The 19576-nt window shown below is 38.6% G+C and overlaps 1 protein-coding gene across 2 annotated transcripts; it reads right to left on the bottom strand.

The window, feature by feature from the left end:
* Positions 1 to 2103: 2103 nt before the first annotated feature.
* On the bottom strand, positions 2104 to 6593 carry LOC113306697. Of its 2 annotated transcripts, XM_026555604.1 has the most exons (5): positions 5311 to 6593; positions 3129 to 3226; positions 2754 to 3037; positions 2389 to 2445; positions 2104 to 2265 (listed from the first exon to the last, which is right to left on the bottom strand). In XM_026555604.1, the coding sequence occupies exons 3-5, from the start codon at positions 2995 to 2997 to the stop codon at positions 2156 to 2158; spliced, it is 411 nt and encodes a 136-aa protein (XP_026411389.1). In that variant the 5' UTR covers positions 2998 to 3037; positions 3129 to 3226; positions 5311 to 6593; the 3' UTR covers positions 2104 to 2155. The 2 variants fall into 2 exon arrangements, with proteins under 2 accessions (XP_026411389.1, XP_026411390.1); XM_026555605.1 differs by having other exon boundaries at positions 2389 to 2458; positions 2754 to 3226.
* Positions 6594 to 19576: the final 12983 nt, after the last annotated feature.

Consider the following 19576-nt stretch of genomic DNA (forward strand, 5'->3'; position numbering starts at 1 on the left):
TGGACTGAGAAAGGCATACCAATCCATTATATGAACCAACAAAGACAAATCCCTTAAACAAAGGGTCTACAGTAATCCTTCTAAGTTTCTCAATTGGAGTTGTTGACTCATGATTTTCATTGTAATCAAAATACTGAAAACTTTGAATATGAGTTTCAATATCATAAGTCCAAGCAATAAAACCAGACTTACCAGAATCCTGAGCATGAATTAGATGGTGTAAATGCATCTTGGAGAATGATGATGAGAAACAATATTTCTCCAATTTGTACAAACTAATTTACACTCCAACACCGATTCACTCGGCAAACGAGTCAAAATGTCTAACGTGATCTCTTCGGGTAGTCTGTTGAAACACTCCATGAACGAATGACGATTAAAGAAATAAGTATTTTACAGAGGATGATTTCGTTTAAAGAGGAAATCTAGGGTTTATATGAAGTAGAGACGGAATTGGGGTTTTTGGCTGTGGAAAGAGGAAAGGCGTGAAAGAACCGGTTGTATGTGAGATTTTGTTGGTTGTTTTTACTGTGGGTTTACAAAGTACAAGATGCGGTAATTTTAGTATGTAGTTTGGGTAAATTTTGTTATTTGGGGGTAAAAAATGGTATAAGTTGTATTTTTACAAGTTTAAATTGGTTCACAAGAACGATGGTTTCCAGTCATGATTCATGAAAGGGTGCAAGCCCCTGCGTGCCCTTCCGTGGCCACTCTAGTCATCCTTGAGTGGAAAATTAATCCGCATACCACCGGAATAACTCTAGTATGTGTTAGTTTTATGGAAGAGTGGGAAATACGACTGGTTGATCACCGTTGGTGGCCGGGTCGGATCAGCAGCTCAATGAATCAAGTCTGGGCGGCTGCTCCGAACTGTACAACTATGATAGGGCGGGATGTACTTGGCAGGGGTGTCACCGGGGAAGTGGATTAGTGCGGAGATTGAAAACGTGACGGAAAGCCGAACTATCGGCATCGAGAAGGTTCGAGCGAAGAGCGTTCCCCTTGGCAACAAGGGCGCTTAGGCGGTCTGGCCACGCCGACGGGACATCTAATGTCTGCAGCACTCACGGTCTAAACGGTGCGATTAGCTCACGCCCAAAACCATCCAACCCGATCAAAGGGAACAAAAGGGTTATTTTCACTGGGAAATAAAAATGTTGAAATCAGTTTTTGTATTCCCCATTTGTGCTTTTTTTTTTTGAAGGATAAACAAATTTAATTAATTTGTTTGGCAGAGTTTTACATGAAACTTGAGCACATCGATGAAGAGATTACAGTAAAAAGTACAAATAATGATAAGATCTCCTAAAACATAAGAACTAATAAAATACATTAAAGGTACCCAATACATATATTTCCATGAGGATATCGATGTTTTCCTAATGGTTACTAATTTCATGTTGAACCATTTTGATTTTTGAATCTTACTAATTTCATGTTGAACCATTTTGATTTTTGAATCTTTAACTCAGATTCTTTGATCTTCAAATCTTGAATCTCCAAGGAAAAGGAGTAATATGTCCTGAACATCTTAATCAACATCCATCACCGGTAGCCATGGATCCTGGACATAAATATTTGGATCTGCGTCACGCCGGAATGAAGCATTCTTGATGATATACCTGTGTATATCTCTGCAAGTGCACAAATCGCCAAAAAGGCTAATAAAATCTGCTAAGATAGCATATACTAATAAGAGATCGTTATGGCAATAACATGCCATTAGACTATCACAAGAAAACAAATAAGAAAGAAAAAGGAAATTAAACCCTAGATTGTTGTTTATCTGTATGTCAGCAATTAAGTTTTATTTATTATCCTAATATTACTGTTGTCAAATCTATTATGAATCCTAATAATCAAAATAGATTTGACAACACAAGATTTAGATAAAGAGAATTTAGTTTTCTGTAAAAATTAGGGAAGGAGAAGAAAATGGTTGATGGAGATTTTTTAGGAAAAACGGTTAAGGAATTGCAGAGCGTTTTCCCTTCTTTTTAATAGAGAGAATCCCCCAACTCTCCCCATTTGTGTGTACTGAGAAGTGGTAAATGGTACTCTTTAGATTAGAAAGATATATATCAAGTAATGTGAATAGCTTATTCAAAGTGTTTATAAAGAGGTGGAACATTTCACTTGCAAACTTAAACAACCTTTAAGGCCTACGAGAGTACATCACCAAACGCTCCAAGAGAAACTGCGATTCTTCGGGAGAACCAACCATGAAACAAGGTAAAGTTCCCTTCCTCCTCTCAACAAGCTTCCCTACATGCAGAGGAAGAAGAAGATGAAATTTAGACATCCACATAATTTTAGAGACTCTAAAAAGTAAAAACACAAACGTTTTGTAACTAAATTTCACTCATGTGGAGAAAGAGAGAAAGTTACCACAAATGTCCAGGAAAAACAGATAACTGGAGAGATAGTTCTGGTGAAAGTTTATCACTGCGAAGGTAGTCTAAAAGTCACAAAATGAGAAAGTGAATACATCTCACTGTTATGTACTCATAGATGACTAAGTTGGTAAAAAGCCAAAAAGCTGGTAATTCATTTTAAAGTTTCTTAGACCAACAATCAAGGTTGCAACTATGGTTTCTTGCAGTTTATAAAGTGACGAAAATTTGGAGATTCTCTGAGTAAGGTTCATAGATCTAGTTCACTACGAATGTCTACTTGCTCATTGCAATTACTAAAATTAGTCTTATACTACATTTTATTTAATAAACTGAGTATATTATTAGTAGAAATCATACCACTTCCAGCTCGCAATGATGTTTTGATATCCAGGGAAATTGAACTTGGAACGACGAAGGGCACAACGAACAGATTATAGGACCTGAACAATGCTAGCTCTGGCACAGATACCGAGGGGTTTACCAAATGCTCCTCTAATACCAGTCTGGAGTCATCAGCTCCAGCACATGAAAGCATATTGTTAATACGCAAGTGTAACCTGACTCTCAAATGGAAAGCATCCTTCTCCGCAAACTTGATCATTTACTCGTTGCAGGCAACACGGGCAGCCTTCAGAGCCTCGCTGGACATAGAAAGGCAACTCGTCAACTCCTTTTCTTTTCATCCCAACATCATAAATTCTAATCTTTGGGTCAGATACACCACGACAGTACCTAGACTTGGGGTAGGGTTTGTTCCAAATCTGCCTGTATCACCTAGCAGATCTTGCAATATTAAACCAATACACCAAGTATAATATAAAGAGCTGTACCTGTACAGTGCAGATAGAACTGAAACAAATCAGCTCAGGATCATGAAGGAATGACATCTCGCAGTTTGAGCAGACAAGGGACAAGCAATTGGAATAAAATTATTCATGTCAACACAAAGATGCAGTATGCTGGTCTTAAAAGCTGCGCAACCTAGAAATCAGAATGCAGGTGCAAATTTAACTGGGTCAACTTTCGCAAAGCACGACTAATGAACACAGTAAATTCTGAGCCTAAAGAAGATTATGGAATGATCCCACGAAATAATGTTTTAATGGAATAAAATAGTGGTGAACGCTCCCAGAGAGCCAATCAATTTCTTACAGATATGCAACACAAATTCTCAACCCAATAACTGCTCCATAAGCAGTGAGCAGCAACTGCCTTACCATACTTCAGAAATACGACCATGAACATAAATAGCTATTTTTCCTAACGAAGGAACAACACTGGATAGCAACTTCAGAAAAGATCGAAACTCAAATACTTTCAGTCAAAGGAATAAGTTTGGCATGAAGCATATGTTGAAATATATCCAGCTGTAATGAACTTTATGAAATCCTCGTTTATAGAAACCTTAAGTTACGACTGTAGGTGCTAAAAAAATTTATTTTCTTCTACTAACAAAATATTATTACATGAAAAAAGGACAGGCGGTTGAGTAGGATCAATGACAGAGTGTGAGGACTTGTGACTCTGGTAGGAGTAGGGAGTAGGAGTGATGCATTCATTTCTATGAGACCACCTGAGTCACCTGTCGCATCTTGTGGTTCCACTCACTGACACCAAACACTAGCTCGTGATTCACCAAGAGCAACAAGGCTATCATTAGACATCAGCCTTGAGCATCATAACTATTGTCTAAATACCATTCACCAGGAGCTAAAACCATTCAAGAGTTCCATGCAACTTGAAGACCAGGGAGTAAATAATACCTCTTGTTCATGATAATTTCTCAACGTTCATGAATATTTCTCGAAGTGGAACTACAAGAGCAGTGTATTATAATCCATCAATGCAGTAGCTACTCCTACAGCTAGCCAGGTAATGACTCCATTTTATCAATTAATAATACATTAGCTAGTACCTGTCGTCACTTGTTTAATCAAATGATCAAAATTTATGAATTCAAATCTTGGTAAACCGTACAAGATGAATTTACGGGAGGCGGATGCTAAGAAGAAATCTCAATTCTCACCATATTAAATCTCTATTTATAGCTACAAGGATTTCTTGAACAAATGCTACCTCTCCAATTGTCAGCCTAATAGCTTAGGCATATAGACAAAGGATATCATGTGGAAAATAAAAGTGGAAATGGGGTTCAAGTGAGTCATATTTCACTTCTTGGATGAATTTATGGAGGAACTAGTAAGATCAACTAAGCTAGTATTTTTTAAAGAAATAGCAAATGCAGCTGAGCTAGTGGTGGCCAACGATACAAATTGGGATCTAAATGAATCAAAGTTAAGCAATTTGAAAATTGATTCAACTGTGGAAGTATCCATGAAGCGCGCAAGATACCTTTCGAAACAGTCTGCAAACAAAATCATCGTTCTGAAATCTTGGTAGTAGTCCGCAAGATACCTTGCTAATTGATGTTAGCCGTCGCAGAGAACTCTGCCTAGTTGACTCTAGTGTTCTTGTATAATTCAGTGAGGAACGAAGACAAGCTTTAGTGCGCCTTACTACTCTAACTAACATTTTCCGTAAAAGTATAAGTAACAAAACATGCATTATTACAGTGAACACTAGACATAAATTGGATTCCTAAAATTATCAATAAAATATTGTTAACAGGAAAACATCTCCTTGTAATACTGCAAAGCTCTCACTTCAACCAATTATGCCTGCCTGCATTTACTTATTCAACTCCCATTCAAAAAAAAAAAAAAAGTCACAAAAGTACACATCGTATAATGCATTTCAGATAAGATCAAGTCACTAACAAAATGCAGAGTTAACAAGCAAGGTAACTTAACCTAAAATAAGAAAGCGATGTCACTACGACAATGTCAATAGCATAGGGGTTCACATAAATATTAATTGTTATCCAATTTCAAAAGTGAAACTCAATGAAGAATACCTGACAAGCTTATAATAGGTATTCAGCAACTCACACTCCAACAACTGGGGCATGAAAGGCAAATCATGGCTTTCTCTTTACTCAATTTCAACTGATTCCATTATCTTTGTATCTTCTTCCCCTAAACCTTTCAACGAAACTAAGGAGTTCTTGTGAGGCAGCACTACATGAATTAGTCCCTCAAAATCCACAAGCCTTTTCGAAGTAGAAGCTTCAGTGTCATAGATGCTGAGATAGTTATTAATGTAACTTAAAACACCATCATTCTTTGCAATGGCCAATAATCTGCTTTTGTCAACCCTATACTCCTTACTCCAACCTAATGACTGATTATTCTCTCGCCCTTTAATGTCATTATTATCGTTCATCTTTTTTAGTACACATACATCATTACATACACCTCCTTGAACAACAAGATCAATAGCAAAAAAACAGTAGCCCATCCAAAACTCCTATTCTATTCTTAAGCCAATCATTGTCTGGTGGCAAAGTAGGTGGTGAAAGATGTTCACAAAACTTTTCCTCAGCCAAATCAAAGGTCACGATTATTTCCAAATCCATCCCCATCCAATAAAGAGCTCCATTGGCAAATACACCTTCTCTCCAAAGCTTCCTGAGTCCAACATTGAACTTTCCAACATTTCTCCATCCATTGCCGCTGCCAAGGGTGTATATATGGACTTCTACAAAATGGAGCTCCCTCCACATACATATTCCTAGAACTTTGTACTCATTTGTTGAAGAAACATAACCAAATCCACTTGCCCAATAAACACACTCATCAGTATCGAAACAATCTGACTTAATTTCTGGAAGCATGATATACTCTTTGGCAAGGGGTTACAAATACAAACAGATTGAAAAGTTGGTCCTCTTCTAAGAAATATAGGGGGTTGAGTAAAACATAACAATCCATTACAGGAACCAAGAATGCTGGCATACCTAAACGGAGGAGTGAATTTAACCCTTCTAATTCTCTCAATGGGTGTTGACTCATGATTCTCATTATATTCAAAATACTGAAATTGTTCAAAATTCCCAACCATAGTTTTAGCAATGAAACCTAACTTACCAGAATCATGATGAGTAAGATGATGTAGATGCATCTTTGAGAATGATGGGGATGAGAAATAAGATTTTTCCAAGCTTTGCAAACTAATTTACACTCCAAAACTGATTCTGTGGGCAAACGACTCAAAATGTCTAATGTGATATCTTCTGGAAGGTTGAAATACTCCATGAATGAACGATGGAACCCTTGTAGTTGAAGAAATAAGGATCAGGAAATCTAGGGTTCATACGAAATAGAGATTGAAACCATGAAAGTGAGGAAGAGTAAAGGTAAAATGGGCTTTTCTGTAGGGCTTCATTTGTTGGGATATAGGAATAGAACATTCCCCGTATCAGATTACAGCAACTTTACTAATGGTTGGGTAAATTACGTGATTTTGGAGTAAAACTAGTCTTCAAGTCATCTTACGGCCACCATTGATTGATCAATGTAGAAAGTGATTCTCCTCTTAGGCCGAGTCTACCGGACAAATTGGGATGATGGCGACTCAAACCGTGGTCTAAAATCGAAAAGAATAAAAATAATTATCGTTCTCTGCTCGAAAGCAGGGATGTGTATGGAGATTTAGAAATGGGCGAGGATGCAAACCTCGCCAGAAAAAATAGAAAAGCGAGGATGAAATACTCGCTCTGTTATTTTTTTTCACTTTTATAATAAATAAAATCTAAAAGTAGACCCACTTTATATATTTAAAAATATTAAAATTCATAATAAAGATTCTTGATTTTTCCAAATATTATCATCTATTATGGCTCCGGCAAAGTGTATGGCGACTGAAAACAAGATTCCTTCATCGGAATCATCCACGTTGTTCTGGATTTCATGATTTCCTTTTGGTTTTCTTTTTCGTCTTGGCTTTTGTTTTCCCCTTCGATTTTTGTTTGTTTGTTTTCAGTTTTAGTTCCAGTTTTTCATCTTCGTAGGGTTTATTTCTTTTCAAATTAGGGTTTTTTTTTTCGTCATGCCTAGAAACACCAGAACGACAAGGGTTTCTTCCTCTCGATTGCAGAATGGTCTATTTGATGTCTCGCCTCTGGGTTTGGTAGCTACTCCTTCGTCGTCTTCTTCCTCTTCTGCTGGTAATGGAGGTTACTGTCGTTGCCCCTTTAAGAGGTTTGATGACTGCTGGGATGGTGTCAACGGTAGAGGGTATGTTAAGGGATCGCTTCTTCGGCATTTGCAGGACAAGCATCTCTTCAACGAGGAGAACAAGGTTATCTGCAGGGAGTTAATCTCTACGAATTCATTGGTTTACCAGGCCTAGGAAGATGTTCTTCGTCGTCTTCGTATGTGGTTGTGCGGCAAATGCATGCATTTGCATGCTTGGGGATTGCCTTGCAAAGTTAAGGGGGGAGTTGTTCATGGAAAAGTGATTGTCGGACCTGCAAATGGAACAACTAATGATCTTATACATGGTTTACTCAAACCTGTTGCTGCTTCTGTCACGTTTGCTGCTAGTTCTACGCCTGCAGCTGTTGCTGCCGCGCCTGATGCTTCTACAGCGAGTGAAGATGTTGCAGGTGAGGTTGTTCTTTCTTTGGACCTGCTAAATTTGGCATTTCAGAGACAGGTCTCGACTATCTCTTGTATCCCTCACCAATGTAAACTGGCTTTCTCGCGCACTCTCAAGTTCTGCCTTGATGCCGTGTTGTCCAGGCCTGATAATATTTCTTCCTGGGTAAGGTTACTTCTTCTCCCCATTGGCACTTTACAGGTGTATAGGCCTAAGTGTTCAGCCGAAGAGAAGTGTGGCACGAGAAGGAAGTTACAAATGAAGGCTATTAATCAGGCTCTTGTGGATTGGAGGGACAGTTCTGGTTGCTCAATTTTGGTCCGTGGTTTGATTCAACGATCTGTTTCTTTGCCGCGCAAACAACCTTTAAAGAAAAAGCAGGACAGTGCCAACTTGAATGCGTGTCGAAATAAGATTAGTTTCAGACATTTTTCAGCAGCGATACGGTGTTATATTACGGTGGAGTTACCCCTCGCAACAAGTCCACTTTTGCTGAATTGCAAATGAAACATCCAGCAGCTCCACCCCCTTTTATTCCGTCGAAATCGGTTGGTGTTGATTCAATTGTGGTTGATTCGAAAGTTGTCCTTGGCGCCATCAAGAGTTTCCCCAAAGGAACTTCTTGTGGTCGAGATGGTTTGCGTGCGCAACATTTATTAGATGCATTGAGTGGTGCGGCATCAGCAGTTTCGGACGAGTTAGTGGATTCAATTACTGGGGTTGGCAATTTATGGCTGGCAGGAAAATTTCCCAGCGGTTTAGGTGAGTTCGTAGAAAGCGCACCCCTAACACCGTTATTGAAGCAGGGTGGTGATCTTAGACCCATAGTTGTTCGTACCATTTGCCGCAGATTGGTCTCTAAAATAGCCGCTTTCTCCGTTGACAAGGCTATGACTTCTTACCTTAGGGACCACCAATTTTGGGTTGGCGTACCTGTTGGAGGTGAGAGTATTTTACACGCTGTAAATAGCTTGTTGGAGTTGAAAGGTCAGTCCACCAATACGTCAATGCTGCTTGTTGACTTTTCCAACGCGTTCAATATGGTCAGTTGGTCTCAACTCATCAAGGAAGTTCGGCTCAATTGTCCAGGTATTTCACGTTGGGGGGAGTTTTGTTATAGTAGGCCTGATAGACTTTATTATGATCAATATATTATGTCCTCGGCACTTGGTGTTCAACAAGGGGACCCACTCGGAGATTTTAAATTTATTAGTGATATGGCGTTGGCTAGAGTCCACAAGATTATCCAGCTAATGTATGCTATCAAGAAACTAAAGGACCCTCAGAGTGAGATGCTATTACTTCACAATTGCACCGGTATGTTCAGACTGTATTTTTTATGCGCACTACCAACCCTGCAGCTTTGCAACATGCCACTGAGCTGTTTGATGATCATTTATTTCAGTATTTGAGACTTATGATCACTGGTGATGAGCCAGGTTTTAGGCCTTTGCAACAGCGAATCGCTACTCTCCCCATCAAGGAAGATGGCCTTGGCATTTACACTATGGAGGATACCCGTAACTATTGTTATCTAGCATCTCAGAGCCAAATGATTTCGGTTCAAAAGGTGATTCTTGGTAAATTATTTTCTTCTGACAAAGGTTCTGCTTATCAGTTGGCACTTCAGAACTTCATCCAGGTATGTGGTTTACCTTCTAACTATAAGTCACAAAAGTACACATCGTATAATGCATTTCATATAAGATCAAGTCACTAACAAAATGCAGAGTTAACAAGCAAGGTAACTTAACCTAAAATAAGAAAGTGAAAAACACTCCCATATAGACGAATTGATGTCACTACGACAATGTCAATAGCATAGGGGTTCACATAAATATTAATTGTTATCCAATTTCAAAAGTGAAACTCAATGAAGAATACCTGACCAGCTTATAATAGGTATTCAACACCTCACACTCCAACAACTGGGGGATGAAAGGCTAATCATGGCTTTCTCTTTACTCAATTTCAACTGATTCCATTATCTTTGTATCTTCTTCCCCTAAACCTTTCAACGAAACTAAGGACTTCTTGTGAGGAAGCACTACATGAATTAGTCCCTCAAAATCCACAAGCCTTTTCGAAGTAGAGGGTTTAGTGTCACAGATGTTGAGATAGTTATCAATGTAACTTAAAACACCATCATTCTTTGCAATGGCCAATAATCTGCTTTTGTCATCCCTATACTCCTTACTCCAACCCAATGACTGATTATCCTCTCGCCCTTTCATGTAACTATTATAGTTTATCTTTTTTAGTACACATACGTCATTACATACTCCAACCCAATGGCCAATATGTGGAGACTTAAACTCATCTATCACTTGGAAAATCTATTTCTACTCTATATCCTATACTGAGACATAGGTCTTGTTGCGATATAGTTTTCTATTATACACATTTGAGATTTCGAGCTGAGTTTATCTCGCTTATATATTTCTCGAAATATATGTTGGCAAGCTTTCGCTTTAGCCATGTTCATCTTACATTCGTGACGAAAGTCCGAATAAGATCATATGAAAATTGCCGAGTTATATCTAACATGGTTTGTGTGATACAATCATTTGGTGTTTCCTTGGAATGTTTCATTATGATAATTTCAATAACTGAAAATCGTTTTGACGAAAAATGGTTTGTGAATAACAACTATATAACGTCATCTAAGAAAGTTTCAATGATTAAAATTAAGAGTTGATGATATAATAATCCTTGGATATAAGCATATATAGTGTGTTCGCACATTAATGTATAAATCCATAAACCAGGAACCAAGTGTATGCATATGTGTATACGAAATTGGTGAAGGAGACAACATAAGTATGTGTACCCGTACGCATACTGGTAGAAATTTTCAAACCGAAAATATCTGTCGTGTTTAGGAATTACAAACTCCTAAACTAGTCACCTTAAATATGCATACCCATACGCATACTAGAGGAAGTTTTCATACCGAAAATATCTGCTGAGTTTGGGAATTATAACCTCCTAAAGTAGTTACCTTAAGTATGCATACTGGCGGAAGTTTTTGAATCGAGAATTTCCGCTGAGTTTGGAAACTTAACAAACTCAAATCCGGTTGCTTAAGTATGCATTCCCGTACGCATACTTAAGCTGGTTATTTTGTCAAATCGGTCTGTTCATGGACTTAAACATTTAAATATTAAGGAATGCAATCTTGCAAACCGTGGCTATAATGTTCATGATTGGTTCAAGTGAATCAAACCGATTTGGTTTAAATTGTGTCTTCTATACAATTGAATAACTATTTAACTATAGTTTCATTTGAACTAGTTATGGATAAGATGAATAAGGTTGATATGAGAGTAACCTTATGGCTAACTTCGGTTGACCATTGTTGAGCCAACATGAGTGTACACGTTTGGGTACGGTTACATAAACCAAAATGAGGGTACATTTCATTTGTGTGTAACAAGATAAGTTCGATCTAACGGTTGAAAGATATTAGCTTGGTTGAATCAGGTTTTTCATCTAAAGGTGATTATTGAATTCTTTGTTACCAAGGTAACTCGGATTGCAAACCCTGATTTGAAAACTATATAAAGGAGAACTCTAACAACTGGGAAACCTAATACCCACACCTCCTGTGTGATAATAGTTGTATAGCTTGAGTCGATTCTCCTTTAACCTTAGGTTTTCCTAAACCTTGTAGGTTAACGACTTGAAGACTTTATTGGGATTGTGAAGCCAGACCCATACTACTTCTCTTGTAGTTGTGTGATCTGATCTTGTTGTTTTTATCGTACGAGTATAATTGTACAATTGGATTGAGATTTATTTCTACGATAGGCAAGATACAAAAGTAATCACAAACACTTCGTCTCATGTGATTCCACAATATCTAGTTTCGCCATCATACGATTTATATTATTTTGAGGTGATAATACTAGGCTATTCTTCGGGAATATAAGTCTGGTTTATCAATTGGTTCATATTCACCTTGATTTATCAAAAGACGGAACAAAAACTCTTGGGTATTTCTGTGGGAGACAGATTTGTTTATCAAGTCTTCGACTTTGGGTCGTAGCAACTCTTGGTTGTGGGTGAGATCATCTAAGGGAATCAAGTGCATAGTATCCTGCTGGGATAATAGACGTAAGGAGCACAACTGTACCTTGAATCAGTGTGATATTGATGTAATTTATAGATAGTGGTAAAAGTGGTTCGATTCTCAGACTTGTGAAGGATATTAATTAGACTTAAATTCTAATATTTAAAATAGAAAACTCACTAAAAATTATAGCAAACTCAATCAAAGATGATATCAATACTAAAAGAAACACTGAGGCTAAGATTCCACTATTTTCCAAGTTCAAAATGATTACACCAATACTTATATTTATGCAATTTTCTCGTTTAATTTGATTCTAAAATATTGCAACAAGTAGATTTTCAAAAGTAGTAATTGTAAATACCAAGTATGAAGCATCAAAAGTCTTAAAACTAAGCATACTCCATCAAAGTAGATCACAATCACTCAAATAAAAATCATATTCAATAATAGTTCAAGGCAAATAATCATATAATTATTGTAAATAAAAAGATAAAATAGAATATACCATTTTTTTTTGGAAAAATAGCTTCCTCTATCGCCTCAGCAATGGGGTTTAGCTCCTCATATTAATCATGATCTCAAAATATGTGTTTGTTGCTCAAAAGATGATTAAAAGAGTGAAAAGTAATAATAACTATGTCACCTCAGTTAACGCATCTTTTGATGGTTATCAACTTCCTAAATCTGGAAGATACGAATCCATGAAGATTATACCTTCTCCCATTGCACGTAACTTCCAAAGATAAATCAAAACAATGCCGAGAATATCTTTCCTGACTTGTCGACAACTCCTATTTTCTCTCAATTCTAGCACGCGTAGAAATCCTGTTGTGTTGTTACAACTAATACCATATCCAACAGTTGAGAAAATACAACAAAACTTCGACCAAATCTTTCCATGTTTCCGTAAATAGTTTTCTCCCATGTTTTGTTTCTGATCGATACCTAGCCTAATTTAGTCGATCCAAGCAGTCATACCATCCCTGTTTAAGATAAACAGGTCCAACCCAATCAAGTTTAGTGATTGAATCTCTTAAAATCACGTCCAAAATCTAAACCCAAATCTGTTCTTCATTTGCAACAATTTCCCACCAAATTTGAGAATTCAAATCGTGAAGGTAAAGGGGCCCCCCTATCCAGAGTAGGGGTGCCTTTAGCAGATGCCTTAAGGGGTGTCATGGGGGTGCTCCTTATCCAAACCGGGGGTCCGAATAACAACTGTCCTCAGGGTGCTTTCCGACAACTTTTCGAGCCAATTTTTTCCAAAAATGTTTATTGGCCAAAAATACCTACAAATAAATAAAACACCATAATAAGTACAAACAATATATAGAATCGAGACAAATCAGACACAAAAATGTGTCTATCAAATACCCCCAAACCTATTATTTGCTAGTCCTCGAGCAAAAATAAAGTAGAAATAAAATCCTAACTCATTGTCGCAGGCATCGTCGATTGCATTTAGCATATGCAATAAGCCTTTAAACCCCTAGTTTTCTCTAGTGGCGGAGTGTTGTCTCCGGAGGGCTTACCAGAGGTATACCCACAAAACCTTTATACTCCAGACCCTAGCTATCTACGCAGAACCTTGTAAGGCACTAAAGAATCTCCTTGGTTGGCATACTTATTGACTACAGGAGGAAGTACCCTGATGCGAAATTCCAATTGTTGTACACGAGTTTGCACTCAAGCATACTAAAATTCATATATAAGTGACAGAGATCTACTCAGAGAGTTGCACTATGGACATCAATATCCGGAGTCGAAACTAATCACATGGATAGATCAAGAAGATGGGTATTGGTGGGCCCGGAGATGTGTGTAAAATTAAGCGCAATAAAAACGCGGGCCTACAGTAATACCGCAAGTGCACGGTCGTCGGTTGTAGCTCGTGCAAGTACGGGTCGATCCACAGAGACTGGGTGTGTTTTGGAGTTTTCTAGCTATTTTGGGCTCTAGTTGGCTATTGGGCTTTAGGTTACCTTTGGGTTATAAGCTTGTTTGATAATGAAGTGAACTGAGCTTGGGCTCAGTTGGTCTTGAAGTGCACTAGGCTTGACCTTTGAAGTGCAATGGAATGGACTCAATTGATTTGGTCTTGGGCTTTTGAGTTTAGGCTTTTGGATTAAGCCCACAGTTGACTGAATTGGGCTTCTAGATTAATCCAAGACTGAACTGGGATTTGAGCCTTAACCTAAACTGTGGCTGGGCCTTGGGCAGCAGGACAGTGGCCAAGGCAAGAGCTGGAGAAACAGCAGACAGCAGGAGTGGAAGCAGACAGCTGCAGTAGCAAAGCTGGTTGAGGTAGCAGCAGCAGCAGCAGTGGAAGGGAAGCAATGCAGCTGTCAGACCAAGATAAGGCTCTAGGCCATGACACTGGCCAAGGAAGACTAGCATAAAGGCTAAGTCAAGATAGCTAGCTCTAGGACCAAGCTGAGACAGGGCAAAACAGGGTCAAGGTAGTGCAACAATGCAGTGAGTTAACATGGGAGAATAAGGAACCAAGCCAAGACAATGACATAAAGAAACCATGAAGCATAGGGCAAGGCTGCAGTGCTTATGTACAAAGTAAGGTTACAGTGACAGTGGCAATGGTGTTGCATATTTACAATGTGGTAATGGCAATGACAGTAGAGAAGTGACAATGCAGCTGGAGTATTTACAAAGGCCAAAAACAATTATGAAACTAAGGTGGCATTTACAATGAATGGTGACATAGTGCTAATGTGATAGTGCAAGCCAAGTAATAACAAAACAGAGATAGTTGCAAACCAAGGCTACAAGCCAAGGGCAGTGGGAGAACAAGGCACAAAGGCAGCTAGCCTAAGGCAAAGAGTGAAGAAAGAACAAGATACAAAAAATGAAAGGCAAAGTTGGGAGCCTAGGCATACAACTAGAGTGGGAAGAGAACTAGTTTGCTCACAGTCACTAGTGAGCACTAGTTTCTCCCCACTGCTCAATCAATTCAATGCTCTAAGGCTCTAACCTAGCATTGACACACAACAGTAGACTAATCCTAACATTTGGGAAGCTAACAGTTGACAAAACAAGAGAGCCTAAGCATACAACTAGAGTGGGAAGAGAACCAGTTTGCTCACAGTCACTAGTGAGCACTAGTTTCTCCCCACTGCTCAATCAATCCAATGCTTCAAGGCTTCTAGCCTAACATTCCATCACTTCAAAATGAACAAACTTAACATTTGAGCATTTAAACTAACATTAACATTAAACAGAATTAACACTAACAGGATTATCATTAACAGGGGACAAACAGGAACAATGAACAATATTAACCTAAACATGAACCCTAAACAGAACACTAAACTGGACACTTAAACAGAACAAGAACAGGAATTACAGTGAGCAAAACATAAGAAGAATAGGAACAATAAGCATTAAACATCAAGTAACAGGACATGGTATTCAGAAATTAAACAGGTCATGGAATTATAAAAACAGCAAATATTAAACAGAAATATAACAACAAGAATTAAACAGCACAAAATAACAGAATTGAGAACAAATTAAACATAACCCTAAAGATTTAAATTGATTTGAAGTTGAAATTGAAAATTAAAATTAAACATACACTAACCCAAATTTGGGGGAATCTTGGCTAGCCCAAGAATACCTTCTCTCTGCTCTACATCACCCCCTATTTATATCACCAAATACCCAATTTTTCCGAAACCCTAGAATTGAAATTAGGGTTTTCAATTTCCGAAATTTACTCACCAAAACTTTGAATTGACGTCGCCCCATGTCTTCTCTGTCTCTCTCGGTTCTTCTCCTGCTCCCAATCGCTACAATTGCTCCCTAATTTGAGGTGTTTTATCAACCCTCACCTAGGTCAGTTGGTGAGAGAGGTTAAAGCACTTCGAATTAGGGGGATGGGTCGTGTCGGGTAATGATGGAGATGGTGGAGTTGGTGGTAGTTGGTGTAGGTAGTGGTGGTTGTGGAAGTGGAATAGGTGGTGGTACGGCAGGGTATGGTGGTTCTGTTGCAGAGAGGGGGAGAGGAAGAAGAAGGTGGAGGTCGATATGGGTTAGGGTAGGGATCTGTTTGGCTAGGTCATAGGGTTCGAGTATTAGTGTGTTAGGCGGGTGTATCAAGATGTGTGTACCACGAGCTGAAGCCGCTGGATATGGAGATGGTAGGTGGATCGGACGGCTAAGAAAGAAGCAGCTTGTAGCGACCGTAGGATGTAAAATACAACGAAGTCTACGGTGCGAGATTAGGTTAGGTGTTGTAGTGTTTAGCGAAACCATCGGGATTTGATGCACATGCATAGGAGCGATTGTTGGATTCAACTACAATCTAATCTGAAGGCTTGGAATTTAGGCGCTGTGGTGTTTGGCAGAGACTTCAGATTTTGATGATCTATGAATGAGCGACCGTAGGATGATGAGTTGGATCCAATCTGACGGCTGAGAATGGAGGCGGTTTTGGTTATAGAAAATGGGTTTGGGTAAGGGTTTTGGGTCTTGGGTATGCCAAGCCCACATCTTCTTTAAGAGCAATTCTTCCTTCTTGAGCCCATTTCTAGTCTTTTGGGCTTATGCGCACCATTCTTTGCGGCTTCCTTGCGTAATTTCTTCCGGCTTTTCACTACTCTTCAACTCTTTTCCGCTCCGCAAGTTATCCAGACTTTATTTATTACCTAAAAATGCAAAATTAAGTAAGAAAAATATTTATTCTTGAAAACAATGAAAATGCAGAATATGGGATAAAATGTAGAATTAATGCGCAAAAGATGAGTTAAATGCCAACAAAAAGGGATAAATATATACATTATTTGGCACTCATCAGGTATAGAGAAAAACATAGATGGTTTTGTTGTTTACTAGGTGAACGATGTTTCTCATATCTGTCTGAAGGCCTCCGCCAAAATGAACCTATCCTAATAGACTGAGATACTAGTCTGACTAATATCAACACACTGGCATATACAAGGGAACCAGTGATTGATAATCCTAACTCTAGGTCAACACACTGACATATACAAGGGTTCCAGTGGTCGACTTTATTCCAGTTGGTCTGATGATCTGGTCTCAATTTCTCTTCTTTTTTTTTTGGTATCTCAATCACTCTAATTCACCCTAGCATTGGTAATAACTTGAATCGTGAGCCCCACCTAATAACTTAGAGAAACATAGTTTAAAAACAAAACAAAATAAAAACAGAAGGGAAAAGGACTCAACGAGATATGGTGAAACTATCATGTTATTTCTAACACCTGAGCTATGTGCTTTTATGAATAGACTCTTTAGATGTTGCCATCTAGTCAGATTGGTTCCTCAACTCCTACAACCAAAATGCTTCCATCCACTTAGATTGGTTAGTGCCATCCTTAATAGGGATAAATTTCTAGGCTCTGGAGTTTATTTATTGCAACGAAAAGGTAACAAAAAGTTCTACCCCACCCCCAAACTTAAATCTAGCATTGTCCTCAATGTTTCTAATCAAAGAACAGTACCAAAAATATAAGTAACATGAGGAAATAGTAAAGAGAGAAGTACTACCATCTGGTGGTCAATCAAGGTAAACAGGGTCCTCCAGAGGCTCCTCGATGGTCAATCAAGGTAAACAGGGTCCTCCAGAGGGACCTCCTCAACATCACATATAGGAAAAGGCTCTAAAAAGGGCTTCAACCGCTGACCGTTAACCTTCGAAGAACTACTACCATCTGGTGTCTCAATCTCAACAGCGTCATGAGGAAAAACAGTACGGACCACAAAAGGACCGGTCCACCGAGAGCGCAACTTCCCGGGGAATAGATGCAAACGAGTGTCATACGTAAGAACTTTTTGACCTGGAGAAAATGACTTTCGTAAAATATTCCTATCATGCACAAGTTTCATTTTTTTTATACTCTTTAGCACTATCGTATGCATCTCTACGAATCTCGTCCAACTCATTGAGTTGGAGCTTTCTTTGAGCTCCTGCCTTGTCAAGTGAAAAGTTTAAGTTCTTAATATCCCAATAGGCTTGATGCTCTAACTCAACAGGCAGATGAGATTCCTTGCCAAATACTAAACGATAAGGTGACATTCCAATGGGTGTCTTAAATGCAGTACGGTAAGCCCATAAGGAATCCATAAGCCTCGACGACCAGTATTTCCTATTTAGATTAACTGTTTTCTCTAGAATACGTTTAATTTCCCTATTGGAAACCTCTACCTGACCACTAGTCTGAGGGTGATATGGGGTTGCTGCTCTATGGGTAATACCGTATTGTTTCATTAAAAGAGCAAACGGTCTATTACAAAAGTGTGAACCTCCATCACTAATTATAGCTCGCGGCGTACCAAAACGTGTAAGTATATTCTCTTTCAAAAACTGGACTACGACCCTGTGGTCATTCGTTTTACACGGAACTACCTCAACCCACTTAGACACATAGTCTACAGCGACAAGTATGTAAAGATAACCAAACGAAATAGGAAATGGACCCATAAAATCAATGCCCCACACATCAAAGACCTCAATCACTAAAATAGGGTTCAAAGGCATCATATTTCTACGGGAAATGGTTCCTAACTTCTGGCAACGCTCACAAGAAACACAATGACTATGAGAATCTTTAAACAACAAAGGACAGTAAAATCCACACTGCAAAATCTTAGAAGCAGTCTTCTTAGCACTAAAACGACCCCCACATGCATGTTCATGACAAAAGGAGATAATACTAGACTGGTCACTCTCAGATACACATCTCCTAATAATCTGGTCCGGACAATACTAAACAGATAAGGATAGCCCCAAAAGAAATGCTTAACCTCGGCTAAAAACCTAGAACGATCTTTCTTACCCCAATGTTGAGGGGTTCAACCAGTAACAAGATAATTCACTATATTTGCATACCAAGGTGATTGGAAAACAGAGAACAATTCTTCATCAGGAAAGCTATCCCTTAGAGGAAGGGAGTCACTAGGGGAACTAACAACTAGCCTAGACAAGTGGTCTGCTACTACATTTTCTGCACCCTTTTTGTCTCTAATGTCTGGGGAAAATTCCTGTAACAATAGGATCCATCTAATCAATCTAGGTTTGGTACCCTTCTTAGATAAAAGGTATTTCAAAGCAGCATGATCTATATAGATTATGATCTTAGAACCTAATATGTAGGACCTAAACTTATCCAAGGCAAACACTATGGCTAAAAGTTCCTTCTCGGTAGTGGTGTAGTTCATTTGGGCATCATTCAGAGTTTTGATAGCATAATAAATCACATGAAGTAATTTGTTTTCTCGTTGTCCTAAAACGACGCCTATAGCATAATCTGAAGAATCACACATAATCTTAAAGGGTAGGTTCCAGTTAGGTGCCTGGACTATCGGGGCAGTAGTGAGTAAAGTTTTAAGCTTCTCAAAAGCCTCTAAACAAGCATCATCAAAGACAAACTTAACATCTTTTGTAATCAAATTGCAAAGAGGTCTAGAAATCAAGCTAAAACCCTTAATGAATTGACGGTAAAAACCTGCATTCCCTAGGAATGAACTAATATCTTTTACGGTTTTTGGGACCTGTAAAGTCTTAATAAGGTCAACTTTGGCTTTGTCTACCTCTATACCCTTTGAAGAGACGATCTTCCCTAACACAATT

The sequence above is a fragment of the Papaver somniferum genome, chromosome 8 (genome assembly GCF_003573695.1).
Source record: "Papaver somniferum cultivar HN1 chromosome 8, ASM357369v1, whole genome shotgun sequence".
NCBI lineage: Eukaryota > Viridiplantae > Streptophyta > Magnoliopsida > Ranunculales > Papaveraceae > Papaver > Papaver somniferum.